Source organism: Triticum aestivum, chromosome 2B (genome assembly GCF_018294505.1).
Source record: "Triticum aestivum cultivar Chinese Spring chromosome 2B, IWGSC CS RefSeq v2.1, whole genome shotgun sequence".
Lineage (NCBI taxonomy): Eukaryota > Viridiplantae > Streptophyta > Magnoliopsida > Poales > Poaceae > Triticum > Triticum aestivum.
The window spans coordinates 150,812,261-150,830,139 of record NC_057798.1 but is presented as its reverse complement, the minus strand read 5'-3'; the positions used below and the strand labels follow the sequence as shown (position 1 = coordinate 150,830,139).

General features: G+C 45.8%; 1 protein-coding gene and 2 long non-coding RNA genes across 5 annotated transcripts; 2 read left to right on the top strand and 1 right to left on the bottom strand.

The window, feature by feature from the left end:
- Nucleotides 1-286: 286 nt before the first annotated feature.
- On the bottom strand, nt 287-3,681 carry LOC123044007 (uncharacterized). The gene is made up of 2 exons (XR_006419783.1): nt 3,572-3,681; nt 287-2,002 (listed from the first exon to the last, which is right to left on the bottom strand). It is a non-coding gene; the product is annotated as an uncharacterized lncRNA (long non-coding RNA).
- LOC123044005 (uncharacterized) lies at nt 406-4,507 on the top strand. Of its 3 annotated transcripts, XR_006419781.1 has the most exons (6): nt 406-642; nt 746-1,028; nt 1,684-1,787; nt 1,880-2,588; nt 2,677-2,723; nt 3,593-4,503. It is a non-coding gene; the product is annotated as an uncharacterized lncRNA (long non-coding RNA). The 3 variants fall into 3 exon arrangements; XR_006419782.1 differs by having other exon boundaries at nt 1,684-2,588; nt 2,673-2,723; nt 3,593-4,507; XR_006419780.1 differs by having other exon boundaries at nt 1,684-2,588; nt 3,593-4,504.
- Nucleotides 4,508-13,599: 9,092 nt separating this feature from the next.
- Nucleotides 13,600-15,449, top strand: LOC123040887 (cysteine-rich receptor-like protein kinase 6). Its single transcript, XM_044463615.1, has 3 exons — nt 13,600-14,759; nt 14,885-15,043; nt 15,169-15,449. Exon 1 carries the CDS (start codon nt 13,643-13,645, stop codon nt 14,603-14,605), a length of 963 nt encoding a protein of 320 aa, XP_044319550.1. The 5' UTR covers nt 13,600-13,642; the 3' UTR covers nt 14,606-14,759; nt 14,885-15,043; nt 15,169-15,449.
- Nucleotides 15,450-17,879: the final 2,430 nt, after the last annotated feature.

Here is a 17,879-nt window from a genome sequence, read left to right as displayed (position 1 = left end):
AGTTTGTAGCTGTTCTCCAGCACCTCTGTATCCTGCCCCGGGTGTGTGTGGGTGTGTTGTATGCGGTGGTTTGTGATTGATCGATGATCATCGCTTTATATATAAAACAGGGCGGAAGTCTTTTTCGGCAATAATTGAAGTCTATGTGAGATGATATTTCTAAAACATCATTAGAATCCATCATTTTTTTATCTCTGGTGAACAAAGTGGAACATATAAAAAGTCGGACTAACACATTTTTTATTTGCAATAAAAAACTGGATAATGATAATTACATATAAATATATAAACATATACAAATGATATTTTATACTCTCCCTGTACAGATATATTTCTGCTAGGAGTTTCTAGTACAAAGTTCGCCACATACAATTGTTTTTGCTTTTTCCTAAACTACCCTCCCACCTCGTCCACTCTTTCGCTCACTCACCCACTCTTCGTCTCGCTCAGCCGAATCCCTCGCTTGCGTCGCCGGCGCCTCTCCCCAGCTCGCGTCGCCGGAGCCTCTCCCTCGCCCGCGTCGCCGGCACCTCTCCATTGGCTCCGTCGCCGTCGCCAAGATCAAATTTTTATTCTTCGGTGGCTGATTTCGAGTGCGTCGGCTCGATCTGCAATGGCTTTCCTCCACTCCAACGCCGTGCGGTACGTCACCCCTTCCTAGCTCCCTCGCTGTTGCTCATCTGGACTTGATTTGATTCACCCACCCCCGTCTCTTCTCCCTCTCTGACCCCGTCTCCATTACCAGGACGACGCCATGGAAGGGCCACCATGACCAGGAGCAGGACGACGCCTTGGAAGGTTCACCGACAGCAGCAGCTACGGTCTGGTCTTCTCCACTGACAGGTATATGGACATGGAGGTCCGCCATGGAAGGCCTGGAGCTCGTCATGGAGGGTCCCTCCTCTCTCTTCCCCTCCCTCCACTCTGTTGGTTGGTTGGACGGAAGACCACCACTCGTCCGGCTCTGCTTCTTCCACCGTTGCTCCCCTCCCACCATTGTGCCAGAGACGCTGTGCCAAGCACGGAAGGTATCGCCCTTTTCCCTATTTGCTTGCTTTCTGCAACTTATCTTCAGAGATGATAAAACTGTAGAAATCTGAAACTGCAGAAAGCTGCAGAAATATTTAGAGTTCCTTTTTCAGAAACTTTTATTCTGGCGCAGTTTGTACAGATTTTTATGTACAGTGCGCAAAATCATATGACTGCTAAAAATGGACCGTCGTATATACCTGTACAAGGTTGGAGTAGGCACGGTCAACGTTGGTGTATTTTCAGTTTGTACTGTCATAATTTTCAGTTTGTAAAACTGAGAAGTGTATTTTCCATTTTGAAACTGAGATCTGCTTGCACTATCATACAGTAATTTTCAGTTTGTAAATGACTATTAATTGATGGGTTTCTTCTCTGGAATTAGATTCGGGCAGCCGCCTCGATCCAGAGTGTCATCGTGCTTGTAGAATTGTAGCCGTTCCTTCTTGTAGGAATGGAGCTAAGCTACCATCCCAGAAATGCAATTACTCTTTACGCTGAGCAGAGCCCAGTGAAGCTGTAGCTTAATACAACACATTTGTTACTATGCTCCTCTACTATTGCACTGTCCATGTAATCACTTTGCATTGCATTGCTCCTTTTCCTGTTGCTAGCCGAGGTGTTTAACAGTTTTATTGTTGCTGAAAAATTCAGCTCATGTGTCGTTTGTCAAGGAAATCGCTGTGATTGATCCCCCGGAGCATCTTATCTTTTTGTTGAATGTGCTTCAGGCATGAGGCATGACTTCACATATCTAAGTAAGAGTTTTCATTTCCAATGATTCTTCAGTCGTGCCAACAGACCCTTTGTCATGCAAGTTGAAATAATCTAATAATTATTACAATTTTAGATTAGAGAAGAGAAAGATCCAGAGATTTTCATACCTAGAGGAACTCGCCTTCTTGATGCTCCTTGCTTACATGAGGTAGTCCTCGGGAATTTTTCCTCCAGGTCTGGCTATTTTGATCCTTTGCTATATGTGATGGGAGAAGGGAGAGCAGGGAGGGGGGAGGGATAGCAGAGGACGTTAGCATAGGCAGGCCATGGGGAGGACAACTGGGCATCAAATCATAGCTTTTTCCAGTTATATCATATATTGCTGTATGGAGCAGCTATCCTTCCTTTTTCCATCAAAAAGATGTCAAAGATCAGAACTTACTAAAACATTAAATTATCATATTAATTAAATGAAGAACTTATCATCGCTTATATGCCAATTGCCAAGATTAGTTACCACAATAAGAAATTCACGGCGTACACACTAACATCTCTACTATTAAAGTGGTAATGGTGAACAGATAACAAAGTTTTTTGTTCACTTATTTCTCACTGAAAAATAATGCTTTGGTCTTTCCTGTTAATTATTTGGTCGACATGCACTTTTTTTCCGGTGCTTAGCTCTTCTTGTATGCTTTAATAGTTTGTACAAATACTAAATTCCATATATTGGAAGTTATGTACAGTCTCGATACACTATTTGCAGGTCTAACATCTGGGAGTTCGAACAAGTTGGATGAATTTCTCCATTCCAGTTTCTCTATGTTGACCCAATGCCAAAGGTAACCAATATTAGTTCTGGATCCGTGAAAACAGTTTGCCATAGACATTATTAGAGAACCAACGCTAACACATTTCTTTGATAGGCAGTAACCAGTAAATAACTTACGGCGACAGTACAATACATATATGTACAGGTATGCTCTTATTATTGCTCATCACATTCGATATCCAGTGTGGAGTTTACTGAATTTGTGACAACAATCTTCAATTGCCTTACCCCAACAACAAAAATCATGATAGCTGCAATATATCTGTTTGTGCATTTTGGATCTGTTCCTCTGTGGCTGCAGCGTCAGACCTTTTTTCCTTACAAGTAATGATGAATCTAAAATTTTAAATGTGAAAACATCTAATTTCTGTAATAAGATAATGTGATTCAGATAGAGCTAGTTCGATTTTACTCTAACATGTTAGGCCTTCAGTATGCCTTGAAAAAGGGTAATATGTTCTTTACAGTATAAAGATCATTGCTGGATGGAAAGTTCAAACAAAAATATATGAGATCCTACCTTGAAAAAGGCTAATATGAAAGAGCCTGGAAACAAATATCATGCTAATCATGCCTTCTCATTTACCCAACCAGAAACCTCCTCTAACAAGGCACGGCCCTGTCCAACGGTGGCACATTTTTCGCTCGAGCATGCCATGTTGGCATGAGAAATAATCTCAAGAGCATCCTATTTAACCAAAAATGTTACCATTCCAGATTACTCAACGCGTTGAATAATCTCATGCCATGCAGCTAGTTGTATCCTATGCGGACATACATCTATTGTTAAATTAGAATTCATCACAATAACAGAACGCAAAGTGCAGAGAAAGCACATATGTTTGTGTCACGGTAAGCAGCCAATTAGTACAAGCTTCCACATAGATATTATTACACAGATATTACTACCGATATGTGATATTCTCTTTACATGTAGAAGGTAGATTGCATCGTCATAGAAAGTATAGAAAAATTCAATGCTTACAGACTTACCTTCCCATGGTTCTTTCTCAGATCAGAAGAGATGAATCGGCTTCCACCGGATCCTTAGCTGGCGTAGCCTCAACTGCTTGCTCAGGACGGTTTCTTAGGATGACGTGGAGCCTCCCGCGGCAGTAGTCCCCTGATCTCCCCCCCCCCCCCCTGACCCGGAGCACTGGAGGAGGACCATGGCAGCGGTGAGACCCAACCCGTCGCGGCGCCTAGCGAGCAGGCGCACGGGCACACCAGTAAAGCACAGCACGGCGGCGGTCGTGTCCTCCATCTCGATGCTTCAGCCGGCCGTCACCACACGGTCACACAACGACATGCACTGTATGATAACCTATCGATTCCGCCGCCCCCGAATCTCACGACGTCGAGGTGGCCATGTGAGGGCTCGCCGGAGTGGTTTAGGAGAGGATCAGGGGGGTGTGGAGATCTGGGTGGAGGTGGTTCGGGAGAGGATGGAGACCGTGAAAGGAAACCAAAATCATAGGTGATTTTCTCCCTTTTTTCCATGCGGAAGACAGGTGGAGTCAAACGTTTTATTTGGAAAAAAATCGGTGGGGGATGTCGATCGATGCGAGGGGTTGCGTGCGAGCGAACGAACGAACGACTTACGGACTCTTTCATTAGGAGTAGAGATTAGGGAAAGATGAAAAATATTCCTATTGTCATTTTGAGAAAAACTAGAGAGGGAATGATGTGTGTGAGAGAGATGAGTCACTTGGGTGGAAATAAAGGATATGCCCAAGTGATTAAGTCGAACTGAGATGATTCAAAACCTCAAATTCAAATCAAATGGCAAAGAAATGCAAAAAAGAAGGAGGGCAAAAACCAGCAAAAACCAGGGTGTTACAAAGACCAAAGAGGGGATGCCACCTGGGGCATCCCCAAGTTTAGATGCTTGGTTGTCCTTGAATATTACCTTGGGGTTCCTTGGGCATCCCCCAAGATTAGGCTCTTGCCACTCCTTATTCCATAGTCCATCAAAACTTTACCCAAAACTTGGAAACTTCACGACACAAAACTCAACATAAAACTCGTGAGCTCCGTTAGTATAATAAAAGCAAAACACCACTTAGGTACTGAACTCATTCTAAATTTATATTAGTGTTATGTCTATTGTATTCTAACTTCTCCATGGTTCATACCCCCGATACTACCCATAGATTCATCAAAATAAGCAAACAACACATAGAATCTGTCAAAAACAGAACAGTCTGTGAAGACCTGAATATTACTCATACTTCTGTAACTCTAAAAATTCTGAAAATTTAGGAAAACGTAGGAAACTTGTATATAAGTCTTGTGTAAAACATTCAAAACCATAACACGCTTTTGTGAATTTACAAAATTCTAGCAATGAGCACAACATTTTCTGTTTTTCAGCAAAATCAAATCAACTATCACCATAAATCATCCCAAAGGCTCTACTTAGAACAAACACTAATTAAAACACTTAAACACATTCATAACAGTAAATAATTGTGTATTTATTGAAAAACAAAAGCAAAACAAGAAAAACAAAAAATGGCATTGGGTTGCCTCCCAACAAGCGCTATTGTTTATGCCTCTAGCTAGACATAATGCATAGATCTAGGTATTGTCATCTTTCTTCTTATTTTTCATGAGAGTGTTTTTGTCTGGAGGTTTTCAAATATAACATGAAACACATCCTCCATAGAAATTTTAGCATTACTAGTTGTCCCTCAGCATATCTCCTTTGATTACAGGCTACAATCCAAGAATATTGTCGGTTAACATCATTGAAAACCTGTTGGATCACATTTAAAACAGGAATTGCCTTTGTAAGATTCTCATCAAAGATTTGATTATTGCCTAGAAAATGTCTTAAAACATAATTTAAGAACAAGAGCGAAAGATTCTCATCAAAGATAGTCCATCAAAACTTTACACAAACCTTGAAAACTTCACGACACAAAACTCAATAAAAAACTCATGAGCTCCGTTAGTATAATAAAAGCAAATCACCACTTAGGTATTGTTGTGAACTCATTCTAAATTTATATTAGTGTTATATCTACTGTGTTCTAACTCTCCATGGTTCATACCACCCGATACTAGCCATAGATTCATCAAAATAAGCAAAAAAACATATAGGAAACATAATCTGTCAAAAACAAAACAGTCTGTGAAGACCTGAATATTACTCATACTTCTGTAACTCTAAAAATTCTGAAAAATTAGGAAAACGTAGGACATTTGTATATAAATCTTGTGTAAAACATTTAGAACCATAACACACTTCTGTGAATATACAAAATTCCAGCAATGAGTGCAAAAGTTTCTGTTTTTCAGCAAAATCAAATCAACTATCACCATAGATCACCCCAAAGGCTTTACTTGGCACAAACAATAATTAAAACACTTAAACACAATCATAATAGCAGCATAATTGTGTATTTATTGAAAAATAGAAGCAAAACAAGAAAAACAAAAAATGGCATTGGGTTGCCTCCCAACAATCACTATTGTTTTAGGCCCTAGCTAGGCATAATGCATAGATCTAGGTATTGTCATCTTTCTTCTTTTTTTCCATGAGAGTGTTTTTGTCTGGAGGGTTTTCAAATATAACATGAAACACATCCTCCATAGAAATTTTAGCATTATCAAGTTGCCCCTCAGCATATCCCCTTTGATTACCGGCTACAATCCAAGAATATTGTTCGTTAACATCATTGAAAAACTATTGGATCACATCTAAAACAGGAATTGCCTTTGTAAGATTCTCATCAAAGATTTGATTATTGCCTAGAAAATGTCTTAAAACAAGTAGCTATTTTATTAGGTTTAGGATCCTTTATCACATGTAGTTCATAAAACAATCTTTGCAAAGTGGGATGAGTGCGAATAAATCTTTTCTCAAGTTTAAGAACAAGAGCTGAAATGGCATCTGCATAAGTTTTAGTTCTTTTAAGTATAGGAACATCATCACAAGTCAAAGTCCCAACGCAATTAAAGAATTCTTGGATGGTTTCCTTTCCTATAACATTCCCCTGTACCAATACATAAGTTTTAGCATCTAGATTAGCAGAACGTCCAATTTTAGGAGTTCTACCATCATTTGTTTCTGCCATGCCAAAATCACTCATGACGATAGTTTTAAAGTAAGCAATCTAGCACACAAGCAAACAAAAGGCAAACGGAAAAAGACGAACGGAAAAGGCGAATAAAAAGGCAAATATTTTTGTGCTTTTCTGAAAACGTTTTAGAAGTGGAGGAGATGAAAATGAGAGGCAAATGACGAATAATTTAAGTGCAACAGATAAGAGTTTATGATAGATACTTGGTAGGCTTGATGTATATCCTCCCCGGCAACGGCGCTAGAAATTCTTCCTGCTACTTCTTGAGCTTGCATTGGTTTTTCCCTTGAAGAGGAAAGGGTGATGCAGCAAAGTAGAGATAAGTATTTCCCTTAGTTAAGAACCAAGGTATCAATCCAGTAGGAGGAACACCCAAGTCTCCAATAGTTGCACCTACACAAACAAACAAATACTTGCACCCAACGCGAAAAAGGGGTTGTCAATCCCTTCATGATTACTTGCAAGGATGAGATCTGTTAGAGATAGGTATACAAGATAAATAAAAGTGTAAAATAAAGTAAAGGTAAATAAATTGTAGCAAGGTATTTTTGTGTTTTTGGTTTTATAGATCTGAAAATATATGACGAGAAATAGACCCGGGGCCATAGTTTTCACTAGAGGCTTCTCTCTTGAAAGAACGCATATGGTGGGTAAACAAATTACTGTTGAGAAATTGACAGAAAAGTGCAAAGTTATGAAGATAGCTAAGGCAATGATCATGAATATAGGCATCATGTCCATGACAAGTAGACCGACTTCTGTCTGCATCTACTACTATTACTCCACATATCGACTGCTATCCCGCATGCATCTAGTGTGTTAAGTTACCAAGAATGGAGTAACGCCTTACACAATGTGACATGATGTTGATGGATAGATCCAATCAATATGGTATAAACCCCATCTTTTTATCCTTAATGGCAACAATACAAATACGTACCTCGCTACCCCTATTGTCACTAGGTGAGGACACCGCAAGATTGAACCCATCACAAAGCACCTATCCCATTGTAAGATAAATCAATCTAGTTGGCCAAACCAAACCGATAGATCGGAGTGAAATACAAAGCTATCTTAATAATGCATAAAAGAGTTCAAAAAACTCAAATAATATTCATAGATAATCTGATCATAAATCCACAATTCATCGGATCTCAACAAACGCACCGCAAAAGAAGATTACACTGGATAGAACTCCAAGAACATCAAGGAGAGCATTGTATTGAAGGTCAAAGAGAGAGAAGAAGCCATCTAGCTACTAGCTATGGACCCATAGGTCTGTGGTAAACTACTCACACATCATAGGAAGGGCAGCAAGGTGATTGAATCTCCCTCCGGCAGAGTGCCAGAAAAGGCCCCACGATGGGATCTCACGAGAACAAAAGCTTGTGGTGGGAGAAAAGTATTTTTGGTGTGCCCTTCGGTATAAGGGGAATATTTGGGTATTTATGGAACTGAGATTAGGGTTAGAGGTGCCACGATGGGCCCACAAGCTCGGGGAGCGCGCCCTACCCCTAGGGCACGCCCTGTAAGCTTCTGGCCCATCTGTGGCTCTTCTGGCCTCCTCCCGAAGCTTCCTAGGTGTCTTCCGGTCCAAGAAAAATCGTCAAAAAGTTTCGTTCCGTTTGGACTCCGGTTGGTATTGATTTTCTGTAAAAGACAAAAACAAGAAAAAAAACAACAACTTGCACTGGGCATAGGTTAATAGGTTAGTACCAAAGAATGATATAAAATAGCATAATAATGCATATAAAACTTCCAAGATGGATAATATAATATCATGGAATAATAAAAAATTATAGATACGTTGGAGAGATATCATGCTCCCTGAGGAAGATCGTCTTCAGGCAGCTGTGCGTGCTGCATGCTACCAGCAAGCATTGCGCCGCTACCATAGCCACAAAGTTCATGCCCGAAGCCTTGAGGAAGGCGACCTTGTCCTTCGACGCGTTCAGTCTGCGAAGGGAACGAACAAGTTGACGCTGAAGTGGGAGGGCTCTTACTGGCTAGTACGAGTCACTAGACCTGGTGCAGTCCGTCTGGAGACTGAAGATGGCATTCCAATGCAAAACTCATGGAATATCGGGCATCTTCGCAAGTTCTACCCATGAGGCGCCGTTGCCGGACCCTGTCCCGGCAACCCTTTTTGTACAAGCCTAGTCTCGGAGACTTGTAACCCTTTGTACAAAGTCAGATGCAGACCCTGTGCATAAGTAAATAACACTAAGGGTTTCACAAACTCGCATGCATGTTTACCTACATACTAATGCATAAGTATGATGTGATTACACTTGCTTTTTTCGAGATGATTGTCTGCCAAGGTTCCTAGATTGTCTTTTCTCTTTATTTTTCTACATAGACAGAAGGATTCCTCGCGAACACCTTTTCCGGGGAAGAGACGAGGGGGGGGGGGGGGGGGTGAGACGTTGGCGACCATTTCATCCCATACGGTAAGAAGTACAACAAAGAAAGATAAGTTGAAAACTTGCTATATGGTGGGTTCCCCTTTTCAACTTTATCTATGTATGAGAAACCTGCACGCGAGTAAACCTTGCCACGTCTTTCATTTGCGCTCTTGTCCTTGCCTCGAGCCCAATCTACAGGTTCAATTGTAGCCGAGTTCATGACCGGCAAGAGGTTGTCTCCATTCACACTCTTAATATTGCATCGAGTCCACTCAACAAGATTAGTTGTAACCACGTTTGAGACCGGTAAAAAGCCTTATTGGATACCTAATTGTAGCAAGTTCGCTAAGGGCCAGGCCTTCAAAGCGTTTGTGGCGAAATGTGTATTCCAACAAGATCTCTCAAACTGCATAGAATTTTGGACCCAAGTCATACAAAGATGAATACAAATGTGGGAAACTTCATATATTAATTTGGGCACGACATATATTACATATTTGTTGAAAAAGAAAAGTGGCCGGTAATGCCTTTCTTGTCCCTCTTCTCCTAGGGTTTACATCAAGTGCGAGGAGGGAAAAAGGGGCGCCTAGGCGGAGCCCTATTCTCTCCCGCAAGGACCAGAGGGATGCGGCCCGACAATATCAGGAGAACACCTCCCCCGGCAGGGAAGACGAAGCCGGAGTAGAGGTGCAGATGATGGTGCCTATCGGGGTCCAACTGAAGATGGCGGTGGTGCTTAGGCGGAGAACCCCCGGCTAATCACTCTGCGGGGTCTGGCTGGTGATGATGGCGCGGCCGGCATTCAACTGAAGTCTGAGCCGTCGTCTTCGAACTTAACGGCCGGGGACTCGTCATCGTCGTCTTCACCATCTGTGTCCTCCTTGTCACTGTCGCTCGAGGAGGAGCTTTCACCGTTGCTCAAGTTCTCGACGCAACACCCTAGACGAGCGCCTGAAGGCCCGAAGATCTTCACGAAGAGCGCGTTGGACTCCACCAACTTGAAGTGGAGGACGTGCCCCTCCACAAGATAGTGAGCGTGGGCGAAGGATTTCCACCCACCCTTGAGGAGCATAATGTGAGGTGCGGGGAACTCGACGTTCACCCACACGACGCCATTACAGCAGCCGCGTACGTGCAGCCACAACACGAGCGGCTAATCAACCTCCATCACCCTGGCGAAGGGACGAGGGAGCCACAGACGGCTACATGGAGGATCATGCAACTCGATGATGAACTCGAGCACCGTGTCCCCTTTGTGGCTTTTGGCCGAAAACAGAGTGGTTAGAGATGAGACGACGAGCGCACCGCTTCGGCCGCCTCGGCCACAAGCGCCACGACGCCCATGGCCTCAGCCTGCGGCCCTGCCTCGCACGCTGGAGCCGACCTCCATAGCCGCGGCCGAAGCAGGGGCGTGCTGGCGAGGAGAAGCTCTCGCTGTCGCAGGTGAAGCACAAGCCCGACCTCTCCTTCTCGCCATGATGGGAGAAAGTACAAGGAAGGGAAGAAGAGGATGGTGGATGAGCATCGAATCCTTCGCACCCCTCCTTTTATAGAGGGAGGCTGGCTCTCCACTACTTTAGGGCAACCGCCCCATTCCACCAATCCAACGCCATGCATCCCTAGCAGGCGTTTTTTCTTCATCGATTGCTCAGCCTCGCCAATCCTGCGTCCTGACTCCTCTGATCAAGGCACGAATACCACGACCGCCCTTCCGCACCAATCCCACATCCCACGCCTAATCCGCGTCATGGGAAGAGGGAGAAAAGCTGCAGTAAAGGGGGAAGTGATGACAAAAATGGCAGTTGCCCCAAACCACGCGCGGGTATCCTGGTGACAACCTGTGTGCGTGTGCGCCCCCGGCATTTTGACATGAATGGCCCGCATCATTTAAACATCAAGAGTATCAGGGGCTGTAATCTAATTTGAATTCAGGTTAATGAGGAAGCGAAGAAAGATTTCAAGACATATCACCGTTCCCGAAAAGATCAATGTGCGAGTCTGTGCATTATTGGGCCTAGAACAACGATGCCCGGTGGTACGTGTGATATAGGCCCGAGGGCTCCTGTCGGTGCAGCAAACATGGGTGTTTGCTACCCTGACTTATGCACAAACGTGTTGTAGCTCCACCGGCAAGTATCAATCTTCATAAACAGCAAGAAGACCAGAGAAGCCACTCTTCGTGAGATCAAGGAGCGCATTAAGAAGACCAAGGCTTGGAACAGGTTATAAGATCTACAACAGAAGCAAGCAACCCCGGCAACGACGGGCCGACAAGACAAGACTCGGGAAGCTCCGTCGCCTGCGAGCTCCCCGCCAAACACTAGCGCTCCACCTCTCTGGCCAGATGGACGCTGGTCGGTGAGGTGTCGAGCCCGCAGGTGGTTAGGTGGAACTCGCCCGTATGTGTCAGCTCGCAGGAAGCCGGATTGCCTTTATCAACACCCGTCCTAGTGGTGTGCCAAGCTAATAAGTGGTAGTTGAGCAAGCGGTGCATCAACCTTGCCGGGGCTCCTCCTCCACATGATACCTAGCGATGCATTCATTGCATTTTTGTCTTGACTAGCAGAGTTGGATATGATAACAATGTTTCTATCTGGTCACCCTGTAATGACCTTTTTGCCACTATGGTAACCCCTTGAGCTATAAAAGGAGGGCCAAGGTAACCTTTACAAGGGTTCAAAGTCGTTGCAAACCCACACAGAGGTATTCGTGCAGCTGCCTCCTCCTTGCACCTTGCTAGGGGAGAGCACTCCGTGTACTCGTGCTTACACCAGATCAATACACCAAAAGCAGGAGTAGGGTTTTGTGCTTCTTAGCGGCCCGAACCTGGGTAAAAACGGTTGCGCCCCTTGTTGTTCTTGCTTTTTGTGTTGAGTGCTCCCCTCTACCGAACCAGAAAGGGGCAACATTGCCCCATAAATCGCCAACTCCATGCCGACACCTTTGTTGCATGTTCTCTTCATATATTATGTCCCACTGAACCAAATAGTTGTCCATAATGCTTGATTTTCGGGTTTTGTAATTTTCCTTGTGAGCATTGCACATTTATGGTTTATTTTTTTATTAATGTTTTTGTTTTCTTGTGTCTACAGGTGTATTGGAGCAACCTAGGACTAAGCACGATGAAAGGACCAAGGACGGTTCAATATGAAGACACCGAGGGCCCAGACTTAGCCATTTCAGAGGTCGGTAAAAGTCATTCTTCCAAAGTTCTCAAAATCAGGATCTAACACCATAAATGGATCGACATCGTTCTCGCGAATCCAATAAGCCCATGGAGTTCGTATGAAGAAATGGCAGCCAAAACACTAGAGGAGGATAGGACAAAAGACGATGTACCATACGACCATTCAAGGTCGTATGGATGGTCGTAAGACATCCACACAACTCCAAAAGTCTGACGATATTCTTCATCTATTTTGTCCCCAACTGTTCTCATGAGATCCTTGGATTATAAAGAAGGATTTGGGAGAGGATAAAGCTCATCTAGAGCCCTTGGATGGAGGAGGAGGATTTACATCAATGGAGGAGACCCGAGAAGGCCTCTTATATAAACACCTCCAACCCTAACCGCCACATCAAGCCATCACCATCCACCACAACCCCGGACAGCCGCCAGGAAGCTCTCCCCCTTGGGGGAGGCCTCTCCCTCCACAACCACCACGCCGCGCAAGGAGGAGGAGGCGCCTTCACCATCACCACCGTCACCGGGCACCGGTCCTGGCTAGGACGTGCGTGCCGATGCCCATGTTCATCTCCCTCTCCATCTCCATCCTCACCTAAAATTATAAGATTGAACATGTTGATGACATCAATGAATCATTCTTCTTTGTGTCAGTTCATCTATGTTTGAGTGATTGATTCGGTTCTAGGTTGAGATATGATCTACTATGCAAAATCAGTCTTTGTGACATGCTCTAGTATTTACTCGCGTTGCAAGTAATATTGGAAGACGTCCTTTCTTGTGATCTTGTTATCACATGCACTAACATAGGTGTATAAATATGTATGCCTATGAATGTGGTGCTGCTACACAGTAAACAAGTCCAGTTCATGTTAAGAAGGGATGGTGAAAGATACCATGTTGTGTAGTAATTCTGATGTTGTGCGTGTTGCTGGTTGTTTCTTGATAATAGTATCTTCTAAAATCCTTGGTTTTACTCTTCTGATTTCTTCAAGATTTTCTAAGCAGCTAAACAAGGGTTGGGTCAATTTGGCGCTCATTCATTTTTTAGTGGGAGTGCAGTTTCCTGGTTCGGGGAAATTAAAATTCTGTGGCAACAATTTTCATAGCCTGGTGTGCTTTGTTGGCAATGCTCATGATGCAGTAGATTTCCTTTAATCTTCAGTGTTTTTCTTTTCTGCAGAGATTAGAATCTCTTCGCAAAACCCTTGTTTGATCTCTTCCCAAAATGCATGTAGTAGTTGGCTCTAGAAATTTCCTGTGAACACTAGTCATCACTACTAGAGTCTGCAGCAAGTCTCTCCCCCACTGCTTTTTCGCACTGCCATTGCATGTTCAAAGGGTATGATGAGACGCCCGGAATAGCAAAACTGCCACTGTCACTGCGATGCATCATCCATGGCCAGTTCCGGACTCGCCGTACCGGAGGAAGCTACCCGGAAGGCTCCGGCCAAAGCACCTCTATTTGCCCACGGCTCGGCGCCTCGGCCTTGCCTTTGGGAACGCTACGCGTTTCGTCTGCTCAGTCCTCCTGCGCTGCTACAAGCACCACCATCGCCAGTTGCCACCCATCCCATCCCACCAGCGCGCGCACGGACCGAGGCCGGCAATGGCGAGCTCGGGGCCTCCCTTCCTCCTCCTCCTCCTCGTCGTCGTCCTCGTCGCCGTCGCGGCGGCCTCGGAGGAGCGCCCGCGCGTCATCCCCACTTTGCTCCAGTGCCACCCGGCGCAGGCGCAGGCAACCGCCAACGCCAGCAGCGCCAAGAACGCCACGGCGTTCCAAGCCAACGCGATGTCCCTCCTCGCCAAGCTCCCCTCCGCCGCCGCGCCCACGGGCTTCGCGTCCCTGCGCTCCGCCGGAGTGGTCGGACGCGACGTCGCGTTCGTCCGCGGGCTCTGCTTCGGGTACGCCACGCCGTCCCAGTGCCGCGAGTGCCTGGCCGCCGCGGCCAAGAAGCTCGCCGACGCCTGCGGCGCCCGCGGCCGGCGCGCCGGCGTCTGGATGGACGCCTGCTTCGCGTCCTACGCCGACGCGAACCCCTCCTCGCCCAACTACGACGGCTTCCGCGCGCGCGTCATCTCCGGCGCAGACGCGCTCATCACAAGCACCTCCTACGAGCTGCAGAGCCTCGCCGACCTGGCCTGGCGCATGGGGCCGGTGGCGGCCACCAACGCGGGGATGCAGGTGGCCGTGGACTGGACGGCCGCGGCGAGCGACTACAGCAAGAACAGCACGGTGCGCGTTCTGGCGCAGTGCGCGCGGGACCGCACGCCGGCGGAGTGCGCCTGGTGCGTCCAGTACTCGGCGCGGGTGGCGGAGACCTGCGAGTGGTCCTGGTGCCCCCGGTAGTCGGCGCGGGCGGGGGACACCTGCTGCTGGGGCCTCGACGCGTGGCACGACGGCGTGGCGGGCGCCGTCGTCGGCTTCGACTGCTACCTGCGCTTCGACGTCGCCGTCGCCACCGCCACTGCGCCGGCGCGGGTGCCCCTGCTCAAAAGGCTCGGTGAGCAGAGCGCCAGAGCACACTGCACTGTCTCCTCCTCCTCTTCTTCTTCGCTAAGTACTGTAGAACATAGTTGTGGAAAATATTTTGATCTGATCACGATGGAATGGACACAATGGCTGCAGGGAAGTTCATGAACGATCACCCTTGCTTGACCGCGGTGTTCGGGATGGTCGGCGCCGGGCTGGCCGTGGCACCTTTCTACGTGCTGATTGAGGGGATTTGCCGCTGGATGGAGAGCAAGATCAGGCCCATCAACAACGCCCCAGTTGTGCCAGTAGCAGGTACGTACAATAATCTTCTTCTTCTTCACTGATCTGTGCCAAGAGATGATCTGAAGCTCCTATGTTTTGTGCTCTGAAATCTGAATACAGATGTAGCCGCATCTGAATTGCTCGTCTCCTTGCAGTGGCAGGGTGATGGACTGATGGTTTAAGTTGAGCAACCGCTCGGCGATCGATCTGCACTGCAGCAGCAACATACTTACTCCAGTAGGCCAAGTCTGTAAATAGTTAAGCATGCGTGCACTAAGTAGTAGCAGCAGTACCGACTCTCCAGTCTTGATGCTGCCGGTTTTCGGAATCCAGGAACGAGCACCCGCGACTTCAAACTTAATTCGTGCTTGCAGATCTCTGATCTCTTATATACAAGAGAGACTTAAGTATTGAACCTTTAATCCTTGATCCACCATTGATGCCCGTGTTACGATATATGGGAGTTATTCTCAGCTATGAAGTTATCATGAACTTACTATGTGAGTTGCCATACTGTTATGGGCTCCAAAACTTATCCCAGTTTTTTCTTTTTGAACAAAAAAAAAACTTATCTCAGTTGGGTGTTGTCATTTTGTTTATGCCATTAAGTTACCTGGCTATTCACAGGCAATTATGATGAAAGCTAAAACTCCTTTGGACTGTTTTAGCATTTTTTTTCCGAGCTCCGAAGTTATCATCCGGTAATATGCTAGTTACCATATTTTTCACATGTTACCGGCTTTAAAACATAATATCCTGGTGGGTTTTACGCCAGCTTGTTTTAGCACAAAATTTATGTTAATGTGTTTAGAGATGTGTAGCCATTTTGATTCGCAAACATATGCAGAAAGTTGATGCTTTTGCCGTATGACATGTCTCAAATCTTCTTTTGTTCAGATTGTTAACTCGTTTGTCTTGGAAATTTATAATTCGTGTCAAAATTATGAAATTTCTATGCCTGTATAACTTTTCTGAAAAAAGGCTCTCCTTATGGACAAAATACAGCCAAAACCCTCTCTGTTTAGTACTTTGTTCACCAATTGTAGAAAAAAACAAAAACAAAAACACACACAAAAGTGGACGTAGCCCAGTCCAGCACTGCAAAACCCCAGCCTTTTCTAGCCCGTCCACTCTCCTCCGATATGGGCCCAATCCTGCAGCTCCACAACTCAAGAAAAAAAAAACTATGCAGCCTGATACGGTACTGTTCTAAAGTTCATTCGAATGGACTGACTAGCTAAGCATTCACTACAACAGATGAAATCATCAAAGTAACCTATATATAGAATATATAAAACAAGGTATTTCCCACATTACAGTTGAGCTACTGCAAACTGAACCTTGGTAGCAAATATAAGGCTATCTGCAAATATAACTACAAGGAAGTCCTACCTTTGAATTAAATATGGACTAACATGATATGTTGATGTACCTAGGTATGAAAAAAAAAGAATGTTATTGTCGGTGTCAAAACCGGCGGATCTCGGGTAGGGGGTCCCGAACTGTGCGTCTAGGCGGATGGTAACAGGAGACAAGGGACACGATGTTTTTACCCAGGTTCGGGCCCTCTCGGTGGAGGTAAAACCCTACTCCTGCTGGATTAATATTGATGATATGGGTAGTACAAGAGTTGATCTACCACGAGATCAGAGAGGCTAAACCCTAGAAGCTAGCCTATGGTATGATTGTTGTTCGTCCTACGGACTAAAACTCTCCGGTTTATATAGACACCAGAGAGGGCTAGGGTTACACAGAGTCGGTTACAATGGGAGGAGATCTTCATATCGTATCGCCAAGCTTGCCTTCCACGCCAAGGAAAGTCCCTATCCGGACAGGGGACGAAGTCTTCAAACTTGTATCTTCATAGTTCGGGAGTCCGGCCATCCGGACACCCCCTAATCCAGGACTCCCTCAGTAGCCCCTGAACCTGGCTTCAATGACGACGAGTCCGGCGCGCCAATTGTCTTCGGCATTGCGAGGCGGGTTCCTCCTCCGAATACTTCGTAGAAGATGTTTGAACACAAGGACAGTGTCTGGCTCTGCAAAAACAAGTTCCACATACCACCGTAGAGAGAATAATATATGCACAAATCTAATCTGCTAACGTATTCCGCAACGTGACATCACGCCACGGTCAAGCCTTTATTCGAATCGTTTTACTGCCCCACCTCAGCGTGTTTAGCGAGGCGGTTTCCTTGGCACGTCTTGTCGAAGCAGAGATCGTGTCCCCTTATTCCGGGATTCTCATCAATACGGGCGTGGGTAACCCAACCGTGCCTTTTGGTATGACTCTCTAATTGGAAGCGAGTCCCAAACGGTTACGGGGAGGGCTCTTGGTATTCAACTCCTTTATAAAGAGACCAAGGCTCGACTCCCTTTTCTTTCAATCCAATCGAATCCGCCCCTCGCCTCGAGTTCCAACACTCAAAGCTTCTAGTTTTAGGCGCTTCGAACTTTCGACGATGTCCGGTTCCAACCTTCAAGGCCGGTGGGTGCCTTCCTCCGTTACGGAAGAAAACATGCGAAAGCTGAGAGATGACAGGTATCTAACCGGCGAAATCTCGCATAGGCTGCCTGCTCAAGGGCAGGCCATTCCTTCTCCCCAGCCCGGTGAGAGGGTGGTGTTCACATCTCACTTCCTTCGGGGGCTAGGCTTCCCGATTGATCCCTTCGTGAGGGGGCTGATGTTCTATTACGGGCTGGAATTCCACGACCTAGCTCCGAAGTCCATCCTCCAAATTTCATCATTCATTGTTGTGTGTGAAGCCTTCCTCCATATCACCCCTCACTTCGGATTGTGGCTTAGAACCTTCAAGGTGGAGCCGAAGATGATCGAGGGGCATCACGCTGAGTGCGGAGGAGCTAT